Genomic DNA, 16,965 nt, shown 5'->3' on the forward strand with positions numbered 1-16,965 from the left:
CCATCAATTCTGTCTTCTTGCAACACTGAAAGTGTAATTATCTACCTTGGAACAAAACTATTCTCATTATGTCCATTGTGTCTGACATTATCTCCCTTGTCCCCTGCTTCTAATGCCCATATGTTCTGGGAATAGTAAGGCATTCCTTCCCATCACTCCTCAGCTCCCTCTTTCGATGATTTCTCTTTGCGGTACGTATTACACACTTATAGTATATACACTAAAACCTTGGTTTGCGAGCATAATTCATTCCAGAAACATGCTTGTAATCCAAAGCACTTGTATATCAAAGCGATTTCCCCATGAGAAATAAAACACAGATGATTCATTCTACAACCCAAAAATATTCATGTAAGAATGAATATATTTTGTAATATAATACAAAATAATAAAATACAAAATATAAAAAAAATAAGCAAATTAACCTGCAGTTACTTTTGAAAACCTTTGTGGCTGGAGTGAGGGAGACAAGAGAGGAGGGTTGTTGTGTAGGATGACTTTCACTATCACTAACAGATGTTGACTACACTACAGCATTAATAAACTCTTGTCATATACTGTATTTAATGTAACTGGCAAGAAGGCAGCAGAAGAAAGGGTCTGTATCTGCAGGCAGCCTGATCTACAATGAAGCAAAGCCTTCCTAAGCTCACTCTTGTATGGAAAAGTAAAGGATTGTTCATAGGTGCTTTGAAGAGACAAAAAATACACTAGTGCCAGTGGTGGGCACCTTCCAACGTTCTGAAAAATCACTGATTTCTGCCAAACACTACAGCCTGAGAGTGAGCATCAAAGCATGGGAGATGATCACCCACAATCCCACAGAAAGAGAGAGACAGAGACAGAGACAGAGAGAAGAACCACTGGCTCAGTTGTGATCATGTGATATTTGGCATCACATACTACGTGTATTGCAAGACATTCTTCATTTATCAAGTTAAAACTTATTAGAAATGTTTGTTCATCTTACGGGAACCCTCACAGAACAAGTTACTCGCAACCCAAGATTTTACTGTATTTCAACTTCTTTTGTTTTCTCTCACGAGATCTGGAAGGGCAAAAACTTTTGTGTATTTTGCACTTGGCTGTGTCCCCAGCACCTAAAACAGGGCTTGGCACATTGGCAAATGCTCATTTAATGTTAACTGAATGAGGAGTACATTCCTTACTATAATACCACAACTCTATAGATGGTCAGAATCAGCTGGTCAACTTCAAAATATATTGGGATTTTTACTGGAATATCAATTAATTTACATATTTAATGTGGAGAGAAATATCTTTGCCAGACTTTCTATACAAAGACATGTCTAGCTTTCCACTTACTCTACCTTTTAAAATTTTTAAAGTAAGTTTACGTTTTAGTATCTACATTCATAAGCTTATTGTAGCATATGTTTTTGTTTTGATGTCAGCCTTAGTCTCAGAATAAGATGGGCAGTTTTACCATATTTATTTTATGCTTTAGAACAATTTAAACATCACAGGAATTGTCTGTGGTGCTTTTCTACAGGTAAAAGGGTTATACTACCAGGGCACCTGGTGGCTCAGTCAGTTAAGTGTCCAACTTCAGCTCAGGTCATGATCTCAAGGTTTGTGGGTTCAAGCCCCACATCAGGCTCTGTGCTGACAGCTCAGAGCCTGGAGCCTGTTTCGGATTCTGTGTCTCCTTCTCTCTCTGCCCCTCCCCTGCTTGGGGTCTGTCTCTCTCAAAAATAAATAAACATTAAAACAATTTTTTTAATAAAAAAAAAAAGTGTTAGGGGCACCTCGGTGGCTCAGTCGGTTTGGCGGCTGACTTCGGCTCAGGTCATGATTTTGCGGTCCATGAGTTCAAGCCCCGCGTTGGGCTCTGTGCTGACAGCTCAGAGCCTGAAGCCTGTTTCAGATTCTGTGTCTCCCTCTCTCTGACCCTCCTCCATTCATGCTCTGTCTCTCTCTGTCTCAAAAATAAATAAATGTTAAGAAAAAATTTTTTTTAATTAAAAAAAAAGTGTTAAACTACCTTCTTCAGTTTATTTCATGGTTGTTACTCTAATCAGGTCTTCTAGCTTGCTTACTTTGTTTTCAATACCTGCCTAGTCCTACATGCTACCAAATGCCTTTGTTCTGACTGGCCTATTCTCACTTCTGCATGCCAGGTGAAGCGGAGAGTTCCTCATCAGCAATCCTACAAGTCTTTGTATTTATTCACACAGAGAGTGGTAAGCCACCATGTTACCTTGTCCATCACAGAATCTTTTAATTCTGAATGTGTTCATTTCCCTACCTTCTGGGAGAGTGAAGAGTCCTCTGCTCTAAAATCCTTAGATTTCTTAGTCTTGACCTACTGGATTTTATTTGCAGCTGAAGGTAACAGCAAGGAAACCCTTACCTTAATGGCACTAATTATATGCCAAGGATCGTGTGCTAAGCCCTTAAATGGTATCTAACATATTCTTAAAGACAAACGTTCTAAATGGGAAAATAACATGAATACTGACTCCTATTTTTAAAAGATTAAGCTGGCTACAGTGTTAAAAATGCACTTGAGGGGAGCTAGAGGGAAAATGTTTGTAACACTGTTGTAAACATAAAAATGAGATGGTTACCGCTTAGACTATGATAATGGGACATAGACTGGGAAAAAGTGGTGGACTCTAGAGGCCTTCAGAAGATTGAATCTAGAGGACTTGGTGGTATGGGAGTGAGGAGGAGGGAATAATCGAGGATGACTCTCCAGTATGAATTCGTTGATGATGAGTGAGATGTACACTCTGCCTGAAGGCTTTCCCACATTCTTTACATTCATAGGGCCTTTCTCCAGTATGAATTCTCTTATGCAGTGTAAGATGGGCAATCTGGCTGAAGGCTTTGCTACAGTCCTTACACTCGTAAGGTTTCTCTCCTGTATGAATTCTTTGATGTAGTGTAAGGGATTTACGATGGCTAAAGGCTTTCCCACAAACATTACATTCATAAGGTTTCTCGCCTGTATGACACCTCTGGTGACAAATCAGGGATGCCCTCTGTCTGAAGGCCTTTCCACATTCAAGACATTCATATGGTCTCTTGCCAGTGTGGAGTCTCTGATGTTGAACAAGATAGGAGCCATCACTAAAGGCCTTCCCACACTCAGTACATTCGTAAGGCTTCTCGCCAGTATGAACTCTCTGGTGTTGAACAAGGTGTGCAATTTGGCTGAAGGCCTTACCACAGTCCTTACATTCATACGGTTTCTCTCCAGTGTGTATTTTCTGATGTTGTGCAAGGTGTGCATTCTGGCTGAAAGTTTTGCTGCATTCCTTACATTCATAGGGTTTCTCTCCAGTATGAATTCTCTGATGATGAGCAAGATGTGTGCTCTGCCGAAAAGCTTTCCCACATTCCTTACACTCATAGGGTTTTTCTCCAGTATGAACTCTTTGATGAAGAGTAAGTGAGCCACGATGGCTAAAGGCTTTCTCACAGATGTTACACTCGTAAGGTTTCTCTCCTGTATGAATTCTCTGATGTACAGTCAGGGATGAGCCATGGCTAAAAGCCTTCCCACACACATTACATCTGTAAGGTCTCTCTCCAGTATGAATTCTCTTATGCTGAATAAGTCCTATGTGATCAGTGAAAGCCTTCCCACAATCAATGCAATCAAATGGTTTCTCTCCAGTATGATAATATCTCCGATGACGTATCAGAGAAGCATTCTGCCTGAAAGCTTTCCCACAGTCAATACATTCATATGGTCTTTTTCCAGTGTGAATCCTTCGATGATGAGCTAGGGATGAACAATCACTAAAAGCCTTCCCACATTCAATACATTCATAGGGTCTCTCTCCAGTATGAACTCTCTGATGTTGAGCGAGATGTGCAAGCTGGCTGAAGGCTTTGTTACATTGCTTACATTGATAAGGCTTTTCTCCAGTATGAACTCTCTGGTGCTGAATAAGATGAGCATTCTGACTGAAGGCTTTCCTACATTCAGTACATTCAAAGGGTTTTTCTCCTGTGTGAACTCTCTGGTGTTGAGCAAGGTGGGCACTCTGGCTGAAGGCTTTCCCACATTCAACACATTCATAGGGTTTCTCTCCAGTATGAATTCTCTGATGAAGGGTAAGGGTTGAGATTTTGCTGAAAGTTTTCTCACAGTCGTTACATTTCAGAAGTTTCTTTTCTCCCAAGACTTGCTTATGTTTTTTGACAAATGAATGTGTTTTTAAACTTTTCTTATCTGTGTCAAAATTATATATTCTCTCTTCTATGGAAAATACCTGCTCTATATAAGATAATCTATTCAGATGTAAAAGTGTCCCCGATTTGTTAAAGTGGTCTCTTTTCTCGATAAGGGTACCAATATGAGTGACTGTCTCTTGACTGAAAGGTGTCTTCTGACTTACCAGCTCCTTCTTAAACAGGTTTTCACATTTCAAGTTTTCCCCTAATGTGGAACAGGTAAGGTCACAGCTTGGAAGTCCTTCCAGTATCACTGCCTGGGATAACTTTCCTTCATAAATGTCCCGGCTTGGAGATAATTCCTTGGTCATCCAAACATACTCCAAGTCTGAAAGATATTGAGAAAGCAAATGTCTCCTTTACTTAATGTTAGAAGAATGGAAACTTCAAAAGTGAAACCATGTGAATCAAACAGTTACTGAAGACCACAGAGGTCTCTGAGAATCTTATATAAAGTCAGGCAGTGCAGCCATCCTTGCATTTCTGGAATATACCCTCCTTGGCTCTGGTGTGTTATATCAATATGACAGATTCTGCACCAGTATTCATAACTGAGATTTGTATTTTCATTTTTTGATGCTATTTTGGTAAGATTTGGGCATCAAATGTTATGCTGTCTTCATAAACAAAACTTTTTAAAGTTCTTCTTTTTATTCTCTGTCATGGTACATTTTAAACAATGTTGGTTGGGGCGCCTGGGTGGCGCAGTCGGTTAAGCATCCGACTTCAGCCAGGTCACAATCTCGCGGTCCGGGAGTTCGAGCCCCGCGTCAGGCTCTGGGCTGATGGCTCAGAGCCTGGAGCCTGTTTCCGATTCTGTGTCTCCCTCTCTCTCTGCCCCTCCCCCGTTCATGCTCTGTCTCTCTCTGTCCCAAAAATAAAAATAAACGTTGAAAAAAAAATTTTTTTTAAACAATGTTGGTATTTTTTTCTTACAAGTTTTACAGAATTTGTGAATTCTTGGAGGAGGCAGTTCTTAGCTAACTTTCTACATTTCTTCAACGGTAAACAGTCTATTTAAAATTTCTATCTCTTCTGGTGTCAGTTGCTGTTATTTATTTATTTATTTGCTTATTTAATTACTTACTATTTATTTAATTTGAGAGCGAGAATGAGGGGGAGAGGGGAGAGGGAAAGATAGAGAATCCTAAGCAGGCTCCACACTCAGCACAGAACCCGATGCAGGGCTTGATCCCATGACCCTGGGATCATGAGCTGAGCTGAAATCAAGAGACGTTCAACCAAGTCACCCAGTGCCCCAGTTTCAATAATTTATATCCTCTAAAATATTACCCATTTCATCCAGGTTTTCAAATTATTTAAAGACAGTTGAGGGAAACAGATTCATATGATTCTTTTAAGTACTTAGGCATCAATGGTTACTTACTATCATTTCTTTTTTTGCCTTCTCTCATTTGTTTATATTTGACAGTTTACACATTTTACTAGGTTTGTTTTTTTTTTTTTTTAAAGTAGGCTCCACGCCCAGTGCAGAGCCCAATGTGGGGCTTGAACCCATAACCCTGAGATCAAGACTCAAGCAGAGTCTTGATGTTGGATGTTTAACTGACTGAGCCACCCAGGTGTCCCTATTTTATTGGTTTTCTAAAGAAGCACCTATTTGATTTATTTTCATTAAATCTACTATTTTCTAGTTCATTTATTCCTACTTTTATCTCTAGCAGTATAAGTCACTATACCTAACTTATTTTAGTTCTCCTTAGACTTACTTTGTTCTTTTTCTACTATCTTGAATTGGATACTTTATTTCTTATTTATTAATGTATATCATTAGGAGTATAAGTGACCTATCAACAATCCTCTTCTTTTTTTTTTTTTAATTTTTTTTTTTCAACGTTTATTTATTTTTGGGACAGAGAGAGACAGAGCATGAACGGGGGAGGGGCAGAGAGAGAGGAAGACACAGAATCGGAAACAGGCTCCAGGCTCCGAGCCATCAGCCCAGAGCCTGACGCGGGGCTCGAACTCACGGACCGCGAGATCGTGACCTGGCTGAAGTCGGATGCTTAACCGACTGCGCCACCCAGGCGCCCCACAATCCTCTTCTTGAAACTATGAAAACTGAAAGCAGGAAGAGGCTATACTACAAGCTACAGAATGAAATGTAACCATCTCACTCGAGGCTGATTCCACTGTAATATATAATCTATAAACTCTTATCTACCTTTCATGACAGAACAACAGCTTTCAAGCACGGCAGCGAAAAATAAAATATAAACTGGGCCAAAATCCCATTGAGTACAAGAGAAGTGGAGAGGTGATGGACGAAGAGAAAGGAGGTAATAGTAGTTAGCTCATTTATTCATCTTTTGTAGGAGTATTAAAAGATGAGGTTTTGAATCTCAAGTGGATGAATTTTAAAATACAGATATAAGGGGCACCTGGGTGGCTCAGTCAGTTAAGTGTCCAACTCTTGATTTTGGCTCAGGTCATGATCTCACAGTTCGTGGGATTGAGCCCCATGTCAGGCTCTGCACTGACAGCATGGAGCCTGCTTGGAATTCTCTCTCCCTTTCTCTCTCTGCTCCTCCCCATTCATGTGCATGCACGCTCTCTCTCTTTCAAAAAATAAACGTTAAAATACAGATTTAAAAAATATAAAGACGTGAAAGTAACAACTTGTAAGACTAAAAACCTTTCTAATTCAAGGGGTGGGATGGTATTGTGTGTGTGTGTGGGGGGGAACATACACAAACAACAAAGGAAAAATACATAACAGAAAACCCCAGAGACAAAAATAATTAAAAGCGGAGGGAAGAACATAGCTAATAATAATTGTTAACCTGATAAACTCATATTTTAAAGAAGGGAAATTTTAAAAAAAAAAAAATTTTTTTTTTAACATTTATTTATTTTTGGGACAGAGAGAGACAGAGCATGAACGGGGGAGGGGCAGAAAGAGAGGGAGACACAGAATCGGAAACAGGCTCCAGGCTCCGAGCCATCAGCCCAGAGCCCGACGCGGGGCTCGAACTCACGGACCGCGAGATCGTGACCTGGCTGAAGTCGGATGCTTAACCGACTGCGCCACCCAGGCGCCCCTAAAGAAGGGAAATTTTTAAGCCACTTCAAACTAAAAACAAATTTGTCTAAAGAATTCAGGAATGTTGAGCTTCAGGGATGATTGTAACACTATGGTACTTGAGAACTAGGTAAACATCATGGAGTATAACGAAGTTCACAAACAGACTGTACTTTATTTGCAGGAAATCAGTACAGATAAAAGTGTAGTGGAGAAGAGAAGATCCATTTAAAATATGGTGTCAGGACAAAAAGTTTTACTTTGAGAGGGATTTTGAGGGGTGTTTTCCAACAGTTATCAGAGAAGAAAGATCTTGAGGATAGTTTCCCCACTCTCGTTATCTGCACTTACCTGGGCAGAGGCCTCCTGTCCTCTCTCCCTTCATCATCCAGGGGTCTTCACCTAGCTCCAATAAGGAGATCACATCTGGTTTAGAAATGCAAAGACCTGCATATAAGAAAAGACAGGAAAATTAGCTATTTTGTGGATATTGCAGAGCTATGATACATTCTAAGAGGTACTGAGAGAAAAGGGACATTGTAGGAAAATGCTGATAAAGGCATGAAAGACTACTGAGGTGGAAAGACTCCAATGGGGGGGGGTAGAAGGAAGAAGATACTCTTACCCAATGAAACCAGGTTCTTGTAGTTCTCCAACATCACTTTCTTATATAAAGTCCTTTGAGCAAGATTCAGCCATTCCCATTCCTCTTGAGAGAAATCTATGGCCACATCCGTGAAAGTCACTGAATCCTGAAATGACACAAATCTCACCTTACTCAGTGTTCGTGCCATTACTTAACCGGCTCTAGGGGTAAAGACTTACGCTGTTCACACTATGAGGAAAAAAAAAACCCTGCACTGGGCGTAAGTAATTATACTGGAATCTAAATCATCCAGGTTGTATGGTTAGTTACTGGACAACTTTTCTGCCTAGTTATATTGTACATATTAGGAAAGTGAAAAAATATGAGACATTCTCTCCTCTTCGAGCATTTACAATTTTACGGTGGTGAGAAGACATTCTGATATGAAAATATACTGATTGCATGTAAGATAGAATGTCAAGTACTAAACTGCAGCTGACCCTTGAACAACACAGGTTTGAACTTTGCAAGTCTAGTTACATGTGAACTTACGTGTGACTTTTTCCAATAAACAAGTACAGTATTGTAAGTATATTTTCTCTTCCATGTGTCTTTTAACAATTTCTTTTCTCTAACTCGCTTTACTCTAAGAATATAAAAATATATAATACATATACAATATATGTGTTAATCAACTGTTTATATTATCAGTTAGGCTTCCAGTTAACAGTAGACTATTAGTAGTTAGTTTGGGGGGAGTAAAAAATTATATGCGGATTTTCAACTGTGCAGGAATCAGAGCCCTCAACTCCCATGTTGTTCAAAGGTCAACTGTATTTTATCATGTTAGGAGCTAGATCGTTTTTCTACGTGAAGAAATTAAAGAGTTCTGAGACTGTGAGGGAATTTCAAGGAAGGATGCTGATCTGATGAGCAAGTTTTCAACTTCCACAATATATTCTAAGAAATCCTAGTGCTCTGAGATGTTAACAGGTATGTCTAAAAAAAAACAAAAGAAAAAAACCCATAGCAAGATTTTTTCCTTTTGTCATAAAAATATGTTTTGCATTAAGAGAACACATTTGGAAAGCTGGTTTTTGATAATTTGCTGAGAAGTACCGAGAGAGATCATATGAAGTGAGCACAACCTGTTTTGTTACATGGGCTGAGTTTCTTAACCAACCAGCAAGAGATGCCAGCCATCCATTCTGTGGTTGCTGGCAGATTTTCCATTTCTTATTCTGTGATTTCACTTGTTATCAACATCTACAAATGAGTTCTGAAAAACCCACCAGTTGTGAATAAAATCAGAGAAAAAGGTCAGACTATTCCAAAGAATTCAGACTCTGGAGCGGACTAACTAGGTGATCTTGGCCAAGTTAATTAACTACATATGCCTCAGTTTCTCCACCTGAGAAACAGGAACAATTTTAGTACTATCTAACAGCTGCACTGTGAGAATTAAATGAAGTAACAATCACAGTACCTGGCTAAGTGCTCAAGAATTGTTACCTATGATAATGATGAAGGAGGGATAGAAAAGAAGGAAGAGAAGGGGCAGCCAACAACAGATGAAAACATTTCATTTAATACATCAATAAAAGTTTTACTTTTGTTTTATTTTATCTAATTGCAACATGTTATAGTAGTTAAGAACATGGTCTCTGAAGCCAGACCACCTATGTTCAAATCCTGTTCTGTTCATTAAACCGAAGATATTAGTTTTGTTTTCAACCTTTGAAGATCTTTTAAATAACTCAGAAGAATAGCCTACTGTATTTACACATACATATTTACCATTTCTGTTGCACTTTCTTCATTCCTGATGTTTCAGTTCCCTTCTGGTATAATTTCTATCAGAAGAACTTCCTTTTGCAATTCTTTGAGAAATCCGCCAATGAATTTCCTTAGTTTTCCTCCATATGAGACACTATTTCACATTCAATTTTGAAGGGTATTTTTTTGCTGGACACATAATGCTGGGTTGACAGTTCTTTCCTTTGAGTACTTTTTAAAAGTTGCTCTACTTCCTTCTGATTTGCATGATTTCTGATGGAAAACCCAGAATTGAAGTTGCTGCTACCCTATATGTTAAGCATCATTCTTCCCGGGCTGTTTCCCTTGTCTGTGGTTTTTAACAGTCTGATGACAGAGCCGCCAGGCAGGATGTCTTTGAGTTTATCACGCTGGAGTTTGCTGAGCTTCATGGATCCACAGCTTTATGTCTTTCACTAAAGTTAGGAATTTTTCAGCCATTATTTCTTCAAATATTTTTTCTACACTTTCTCCTTTCTGGGGCTTCAATGATACAAATGTTTAACGTTCTGGTATTGTCCCACAGGGCCCTGAGGCTCTGTTAAATCTTGTATCAATTGTTCAGATAAGACAATTTCTCTGTACCTTCAAGGTTGCCAACTCTTCCTACTGCCTTTCTCACTGTGCTGCTAAGCCCATCCAGTGGGTTTATTTTGGTAATTATGTTTTTCATTTCTTGCTGCTATCTTCTATTTCTTTGCTGAGGCTGTCTGCTTCAAGAGAGTTCACTTGTTGGAGCATTATTATAATAGCTGCTTTAAAACCTTTATCAGATAATCCCAACATCCAGGTCACATCAATGCCAGCGTCTGGTGATTAGCTTTTCCCGTGAATTGAAATTTTCCTAGTTTTTCATCATTTGAGTAATTTTAGATAGTATCCTGGACCTTCTGAATGTTACGAGACTTTACGTCTTGTTTAAATTATATGGAGAATGTTGATATTTTGTTCCGGCTCCATTTGCAGAGCCTATGAAGTGACAGTCGCCTCTGTCGTACACGTGTCCTGCTTGGTGACCAGCAGTCTATCCCTCAGTTCACTTCTCGTTGACTGGGGCCAGATACACGCGTGAGCAGGCTAGGGTGAGCCTGGGAGTTCAGAAACAGCTTTATACAGTTGATTCCCAAAGCTCCTCTTCTCTGTGATTTCTCCAGTAGTTCCTACCTCCTAGGGGTTCCCCTTCGCAGTCCTCTGGCCAGATGGCTGGGGCTTATTTATTCCACTTGACTGTGCCCCTGCCCTGACTGTACCCACCCCTGGAACCAAGCAGGGAGAGAACAGAAGCAAGAAAACAGAGCAGTAAGAGTTTACTCCACCCTCTGGGGGACACAGCTTCTCAATCACAGACATTTCTCCTCCTTCAAAGTTTTAGATGCCTTTAGACCCCACTGCTACTGTCTCAGGACACAAGAAAACATAATTTTTTTTTTTTTAAGGTAGAATCCCATCCACCCTTTCTGAGTATTAGATCCCCTTCCTACTTCTTGAGCCTGAACTAGGTGTCTCCTGCAGTTCTTTTTATCCATGCCAAAACCCCTTGTGGGTTTTGTGCTTGTTGAATCCATGCTAGGAGATATTGGGAGGTAAAAAAAAAAAAAAAAAAAAAGGTAAACACATTGCATTCTGGGTTTCTTTCCCCATCAGCCTGCTGTTCTTTACCACTTACAGATGGTTTACCACTTACAGATGGTTTACCACTTACAGATGGTAAACAGTGGTTTACCACTTACAGATGGCTGCTCCGTGCCTGCTGTCCCGGTCCTACAGCAGCTTCCAGTGGAAAGACAGGGTGACATGTGCTCAGTCCATCTTTCCCGGAACAAGGGCTCTCCCAATTTCAGCGTAAATTACTGTTAGTTTTAAAATCAACATTCCGTTGGAAATAAAAACCTCCTGATGTTCAGTGCTTCTTGTGCATCAAATGCCATGTTGTAGATTTTTCCCAGGTCTGTTAGAGTGTATACACGCGCGCGCGCACACACACTCTATACATCATATGAAGAATTACACGGGCATACAGGCAGACAGCAGCTGTCCAGGCAAATAGCGGCATATAAAGCTGATGCTTATACAGTGCTTATTATGTGCCACTTACTTTCCTAAACACTTAAAGTATATTAACTCACTAACACTTACAGCAGGACTATAAATTAGGTACTAGTATTATTCCCATCTTGTGGTCGAAGAAACCGAAATTAAGGTGCTCTATCTAGTACACAGTGGAGCTACAATTCGTAGCCAGGCAATCTGGTCCCACAGTCACATTACTAATCTTTTTGCCATACTCTGCCACTCTCAAAATATTTTCCTCTGACAAGTAACAATACTGATTTCATCTAAAATGTTTAAGTGCTGGGGCACCTGGGTGGCTCAGTCAGTTAATCATCAGACTCTTGATCTCAGCTCAGGTCATGATCTCACGGTTGGTGGGATCGAGCCCCACGTTGGGCTCTGCACTGACAGCATGGAGCCTGGTTGGGATTCTCTCTGTGTTCCCTGCACACTCTCGCTCTCAAAATAAATAAATAAACATTAAAAAAATATATAAAACGCTTAACTGCGTAACAAACGAGTTCCATTGGTAGTACATGTTTTATAGTGTTGAATCTGATTAGAAAAGGTGTTTTGCTTTGCTATAAGCTGCTCACTGATATAAAATAAAGACAATTTTACTATGCTGTTATTTTTTATTTGATTTGATTAGTTTTTAAATTTTATTATTCAGGGTCCCTGGGTGGCTGAGTTGGTTAAGTGTCTGACTCTTGATTTCGGTTCAGGTCAAGGTCTGTGAGTTTGAGCCCTGAGTTGGGCTCTGTGCTGACAGCATGGAGCCTGCTTGGCTTTCTCTGTCTCCTCTCTTTGCCCCTCCCCAGACTTTGCACACTCTCGCTCGCTCTCAAAAATAACTCATGAACTATGAGATCAGGACCTCAGCCGAAGTGGGACACTCAGCCAACTGAGCCACCCAGGCGCCCCTCTATAATAATTTTTTTTTAAATTTTTTTAACGTTTATTTATTTTGGAGACAGAGAGAGACAGAGCATGAACGGGGGAGGGTCAGAGAGAGGGGGAGACACAGAATCCGAAACAGGCTCCAGGCTCTGAGCTGTCAGCACAGAGCCCGACACGGGGCTCGAACTCACGGACCGCAAGATCGTGACCTGAGCGAAGTCAGCCGCTTAACCGACTAAGCCACCCAGGCGCCCCAATAATTTTTTTTAAAAAGCCATTTTAAGGTTTATTAATCAAATTTTGGGGTTCCTAGGTCATGGTCTTGCCATTCCCAAGTTTGAACCCCGCATCAGGCTCTGTGCAGACAGCTCAGAGGCTGGATGGAGCCTACTTCAGATTCTGTGTCTCCTTCTCTCTTTGTCCCTCTCCTGTTCACACTCTTGTCTCTTTCTCTCTCAAAAATAAATAAACATTAAAAAAATAATAATAAAGTTCACTAACCAAATTTTATAATTTCTTACAATAATTTGTTCATCATCCTCGTTTAGCAGTCCACTGTAATCAGAATATGAATTATAGTTCTTAATACTATTATTGATCATAAAAATATTAAAATTAAAAATATTCCGAAGTTTGAGAAACTCTAATCCATAAGAAATGAAAAATGTGGAATTTAGTCCAAGAAAATAATCAGTGATGAGGGCAAAAGATGATCAATAACCTGATCGATAATCTCTATTAAATAGTAAAACATGGCAACAACTCAGCTATGGAACAAGGGGCTGATTAAACAGATGAGGATGTTCATCTCAGAAAGAAAAAAGGAAGTAGAACATTCCCTGGCATTTTAAGATGTTCATGACTCCAAGTCACGTGGGGAGGGGACAACTCCACACCCTCCGACCCAAATCACGTGTGCCTGCTTATCTCCCCTTCCTTCAAGATGCACCTCAGGAGTCACACCTCCCTTGCCTCCTCGCTCCAACAGGGAGTACGACTGTGTAGGCTTTATTCCGTACCCGGATCTGTCACCAGGGAGGCAAAAAGGAGCTAAAACTAAAGTAGATTTCGTCCTGCTAGACTGTGGCCTGTCCCAGAGCTTCACCGGGCCAGAGGAAAGGACACCTTTTTCTAATTCACCCAAAGGTATTCATGTGGACTTGCCCACTTCTCCACAGCAAGTCCACTCCTCACCTACAGCACTGACCACACTGCACAAATAAATGTTGGTTGCCTTTTCATTTCTCCAACAGATTATAAGCCAGGAAGGGTACTTAGGGACTAGGCAGATCATGGCTCTCAAATTGCCTCTAAGGACTGTATTTCTGTGTTGTCAGATGCATACGGGAAAACTGAGCACAGGGAAGGAAGGGCTCAGAGTGGTCATTTCTCGAATGAAGACTAAACAGCTGTAGGAAGAAGAGGAAGCTGGGCCAGGGCGCTGGGCTGAGTCTATCTCTGTGGCCCCATCACTCATCAGAGAGGGAAGAAATGGGAGCCGGGCCTCAGGGTGCAACTCTTAGGCAGACAATTTTCAGAAGGAGACAAACACTCTCAAGTCCTAGAAAGCAAGACAGTATTTTAAGAAGGAAAGAGAGAAGACTAACTCACCAGGGGCATGGCTTTAAGAAGTTCAACTCCCATCACCTCTTCCTCTTCCTGGCTCCTCATGAGAAGTGCTCTACCCTGAGAGGGCAGAGCTGGCAGAGAAAGGAGCAGTGAGAGGCTGAGCGGCTGTAATAATCACAGCCCAGAACTCTCTCCTCCCTTCAGCTCCCTCTGTTCCCCCACCGCCACCCCCACATCCCCTCGCCACCAGGAGCTTAGTGGGAGACCTACTTTGCTCTGGGTGTTCAGGCTGAGTGCAACCTCCTTCCATCTCAAAGCCACCCATCATTAACAACAGAGACATACCAGGGGTGCTGCCTGAGTGAACCCTCACAGACTATTTGCTCAAGCCAACTGTGCAACTGACTAGCCAGCGTCGGTCCCGGCTCTACGGGACCTGGTGCGGCTGACTAGTCAGGGTCGGTCCAGATTCCACGGGATCTAGAAACAGTCATCTTCCCCAGAGAGAACTATTACCTCTGTTACAACAAAGGGTCCACATGGCTTCCAGATAACTGGACCAAATAAACCCACCAAGAGACCCATTTTGCTCTGTGACAAACCATGTCTCTTGTGAGCCAAGTTTCTTCAATCAGAAAGAGGATAAAGTCCCTGACTTAATTCTGGTTTCTTTCCTCAAAACTCTGGTTTCCTCGAGCCTTTATTAAAATGACGACAGGGGGCGCCTGGGTGGCTCAGTCGGTTAAGCACTGACTCTTGGTTTCGACTCGGGTCTCGGCTCAGGTCATGATCTCGTGGTTCGTGAGTTCTCACCAGCCTCAGCTTTGGGCTCTGTGCTGAACGTGCAGAGCCTTCTTGGGATTTCTCTCGCCTCTCTCTCTGCCCCTCCACGGCTCTCTCTCTCTCAAAAAATAAACATTTTTTCAAAAATGACAATAAGAATGAACACTTATTGACCACTTACTATGTGGCAGGATAAGTGTTTTACAGGCATGAGCTCAGTGAACCCTGATAACAGTCCTATGAGGTACACACTCTCCTCTCCATGCCACGTAGGAGAAACTGGGTCAAAAGTTTGAGAAACAAAAACTTGCTCGGTGGGGGTTTGGGGGATCTCAACCCTTGAGAGTATTTAACCGTCTGAGAGTCACTTCTTCACCCGTCCCAAGTAGTTAAGGATACTGACCTCAAGCCGTTGTAGAGAGGATTACACGAGAGTCAGTACCGGAGGGAGTCCGGAGCCCTCCAGTCCTGGAACCGAATCCCGGCTCTTCCACACACTAGCGATTACCCGGCCTCTGTCTGCTTCAGTGTCCTCATCTGTGAAAAAGGAGGGTCCAGAGTTTCCGCTTGCTGAAGTGACATTTGGTGTGACTGTCCCCAAAAGGTCCCAGAACCCAGAAAACAGTGGCTATAATTATTGCTGCAGCAAAACAGGAAAGAACAGTCTGGCTGTGAGCTGTGCTTCCTCCCACCCCTCCCCCTCCCCTGCATCCCACCCCCCCACCCCCCGCCTCCTTTCTCTGGTGGCGGGGAGAGGGCGCGACAGAGTGAAGCAGGAATGGGATGGGTTCTGTGACCACACCCTGGAAAGGCGGGGTCCCTCTCCACTTCCACAGGAGCCCACCTCTGCGAACCCCATCCCACGGTGACCTGCGGGGCAGGACCTTGGACCAGGTCAGGTGACTCTGGGCAGGTCAGCCTCACACTCCCGGCCCCCGACTCGCTGGCCTCCTGGGTCCACCAGTCCGGGAAGGAGCCTGTCGGATCAGGGGACCCATCTCACACCCCGGCCTGAGGGACCCCACCCGAGACTCCGGACTCCTGGGACTGCCAGCCCAGGAAGGAGCGTGTCAGGTCAGGGGACCCCCGTCCTATACCCAGGCTCTAGGGACACTACCCCTGACTCTGGATTCCTGGGTCCACCAGCCCGGGAAGGAGCCTGTGGGTCAGGCGACCCCTGTCTCACACCCGGCCCGAGGGACCCCATCCTCAACTCTGGACTCTGGGACCGCCAGCCCCCGCGGCCGGGGCCGCCCTCCGCCAACACTGTCGCGGCCGCGCCCCAGCCACCTGTCATCCTTACCTCCGACATCCGCTCCGGTCCATCCCTCCAGCCTCACCGCCCCAACCGGGCCCGCGCCGGCCTCGCGGCGGCGGCGGCAGCTGGAGCGCACGGGGCCGGCCTCCCCGGGGAGGCTGTCCGGAGCCCGGGTTCTAGCCGTCATTCGTTCCCTCACGCCAGCCGTTCACGCGCCGCCAGAACGCGCGCGGCCGCCTCGCCGGGTCCGCCTTTCTCTTAGACCCCCGCCGGAAGTGGGCGTGTCGTCCCGCCGCAACGGCCCCTGGGGAGGGTAGTCCAGACCCGGCGGCGCGACTGCTGGGCTTGGTTCCCCGACCCGGCTTCGGGGCCGCTACACTCAGCCCCCTGCTGAGGCCCCCAGACGGGGAACAGAACCGCCCAGAAGCCTCTCAGTCCCGACTCCAGGCGCCCAAAGTACAGACCGCCTCCCTGAAGCGAGCCGAGTCCCGAGGATTCTGGGAAACCCCGCCAGGCTCAGAGTGCGCAGGCGCCGCGGTGAGGCGCACAGCGCGGAGGCCTGGGTACTGCGTCCCCGCGCCTGCGCCTATAGTATCGCTGGAGGCGTGCGGCGCGCAAGCGCTCCGAAAGTGGGCGGGGCTTAGAGCAGGCGGGCCCAGAAGCGCATCCTTATTGATAGGTGAGTAGAGATCTGAGTTTTGACTGTTTTGTGCCCTTGTGATTTGTGACTCTGTGTGTGTGTGTGTGTGT

General features: G+C 43.5%; 1 protein-coding gene and 1 long non-coding RNA gene across 6 annotated transcripts in view; one reads left to right on the forward strand and one right to left on the reverse strand.

The window, feature by feature from the left end:
* Window positions 1–2,217: 2,217 nt before the first annotated feature.
* Window positions 2,218–16,965, reverse strand: part of LOC121023373 (zinc finger protein 28 homolog) — a 47,644-nt gene continuing 32,896 nt past the window's right edge. The window contains exons 9-14 of the mRNA XM_040465189.1: window positions 16,415–16,605; window positions 15,842–15,934; window positions 14,217–14,305; window positions 7,878–8,004; window positions 7,604–7,699; window positions 2,218–4,537 (exon numbers count right to left, since the gene is read on the reverse strand). Coding sequence (XP_040321123.1) covers window positions 2,664–4,537; window positions 7,604–7,699; window positions 7,878–8,004; window positions 14,217–14,305; window positions 15,842–15,934; window positions 16,415–16,605 — 2,470 coding nt within the window. The 3' untranslated portion in view covers window positions 2,218–2,663. The remainder of the gene's footprint in view (window positions 4,538–7,603; window positions 7,700–7,877; window positions 8,005–14,216; window positions 14,306–15,841; window positions 15,935–16,414; window positions 16,606–16,965) is intronic.
* LOC121023489 (uncharacterized) overlaps window positions 15,730–16,965 on the forward strand; it is an 11,040-nt gene continuing 9,804 nt past the window's right edge. For 2 of the 5 annotated variants that reach the window (XR_005787417.1, XR_005787421.1), the window contains exon 1: window positions 16,529–16,894. This is a non-coding gene — a long non-coding RNA (uncharacterized LOC121023489). The other 3 variants (XR_005787419.1, XR_005787420.1, XR_005787418.1) reach the window with 3 other exon arrangements.

This window comes from Herpailurus yagouaroundi, unplaced genomic scaffold (genome assembly GCF_014898765.1).
Source record: "Herpailurus yagouaroundi ecotype Mexico unplaced genomic scaffold, PumYag 557, whole genome shotgun sequence".
Lineage (NCBI taxonomy): Eukaryota > Metazoa > Chordata > Mammalia > Carnivora > Felidae > Herpailurus > Herpailurus yagouaroundi.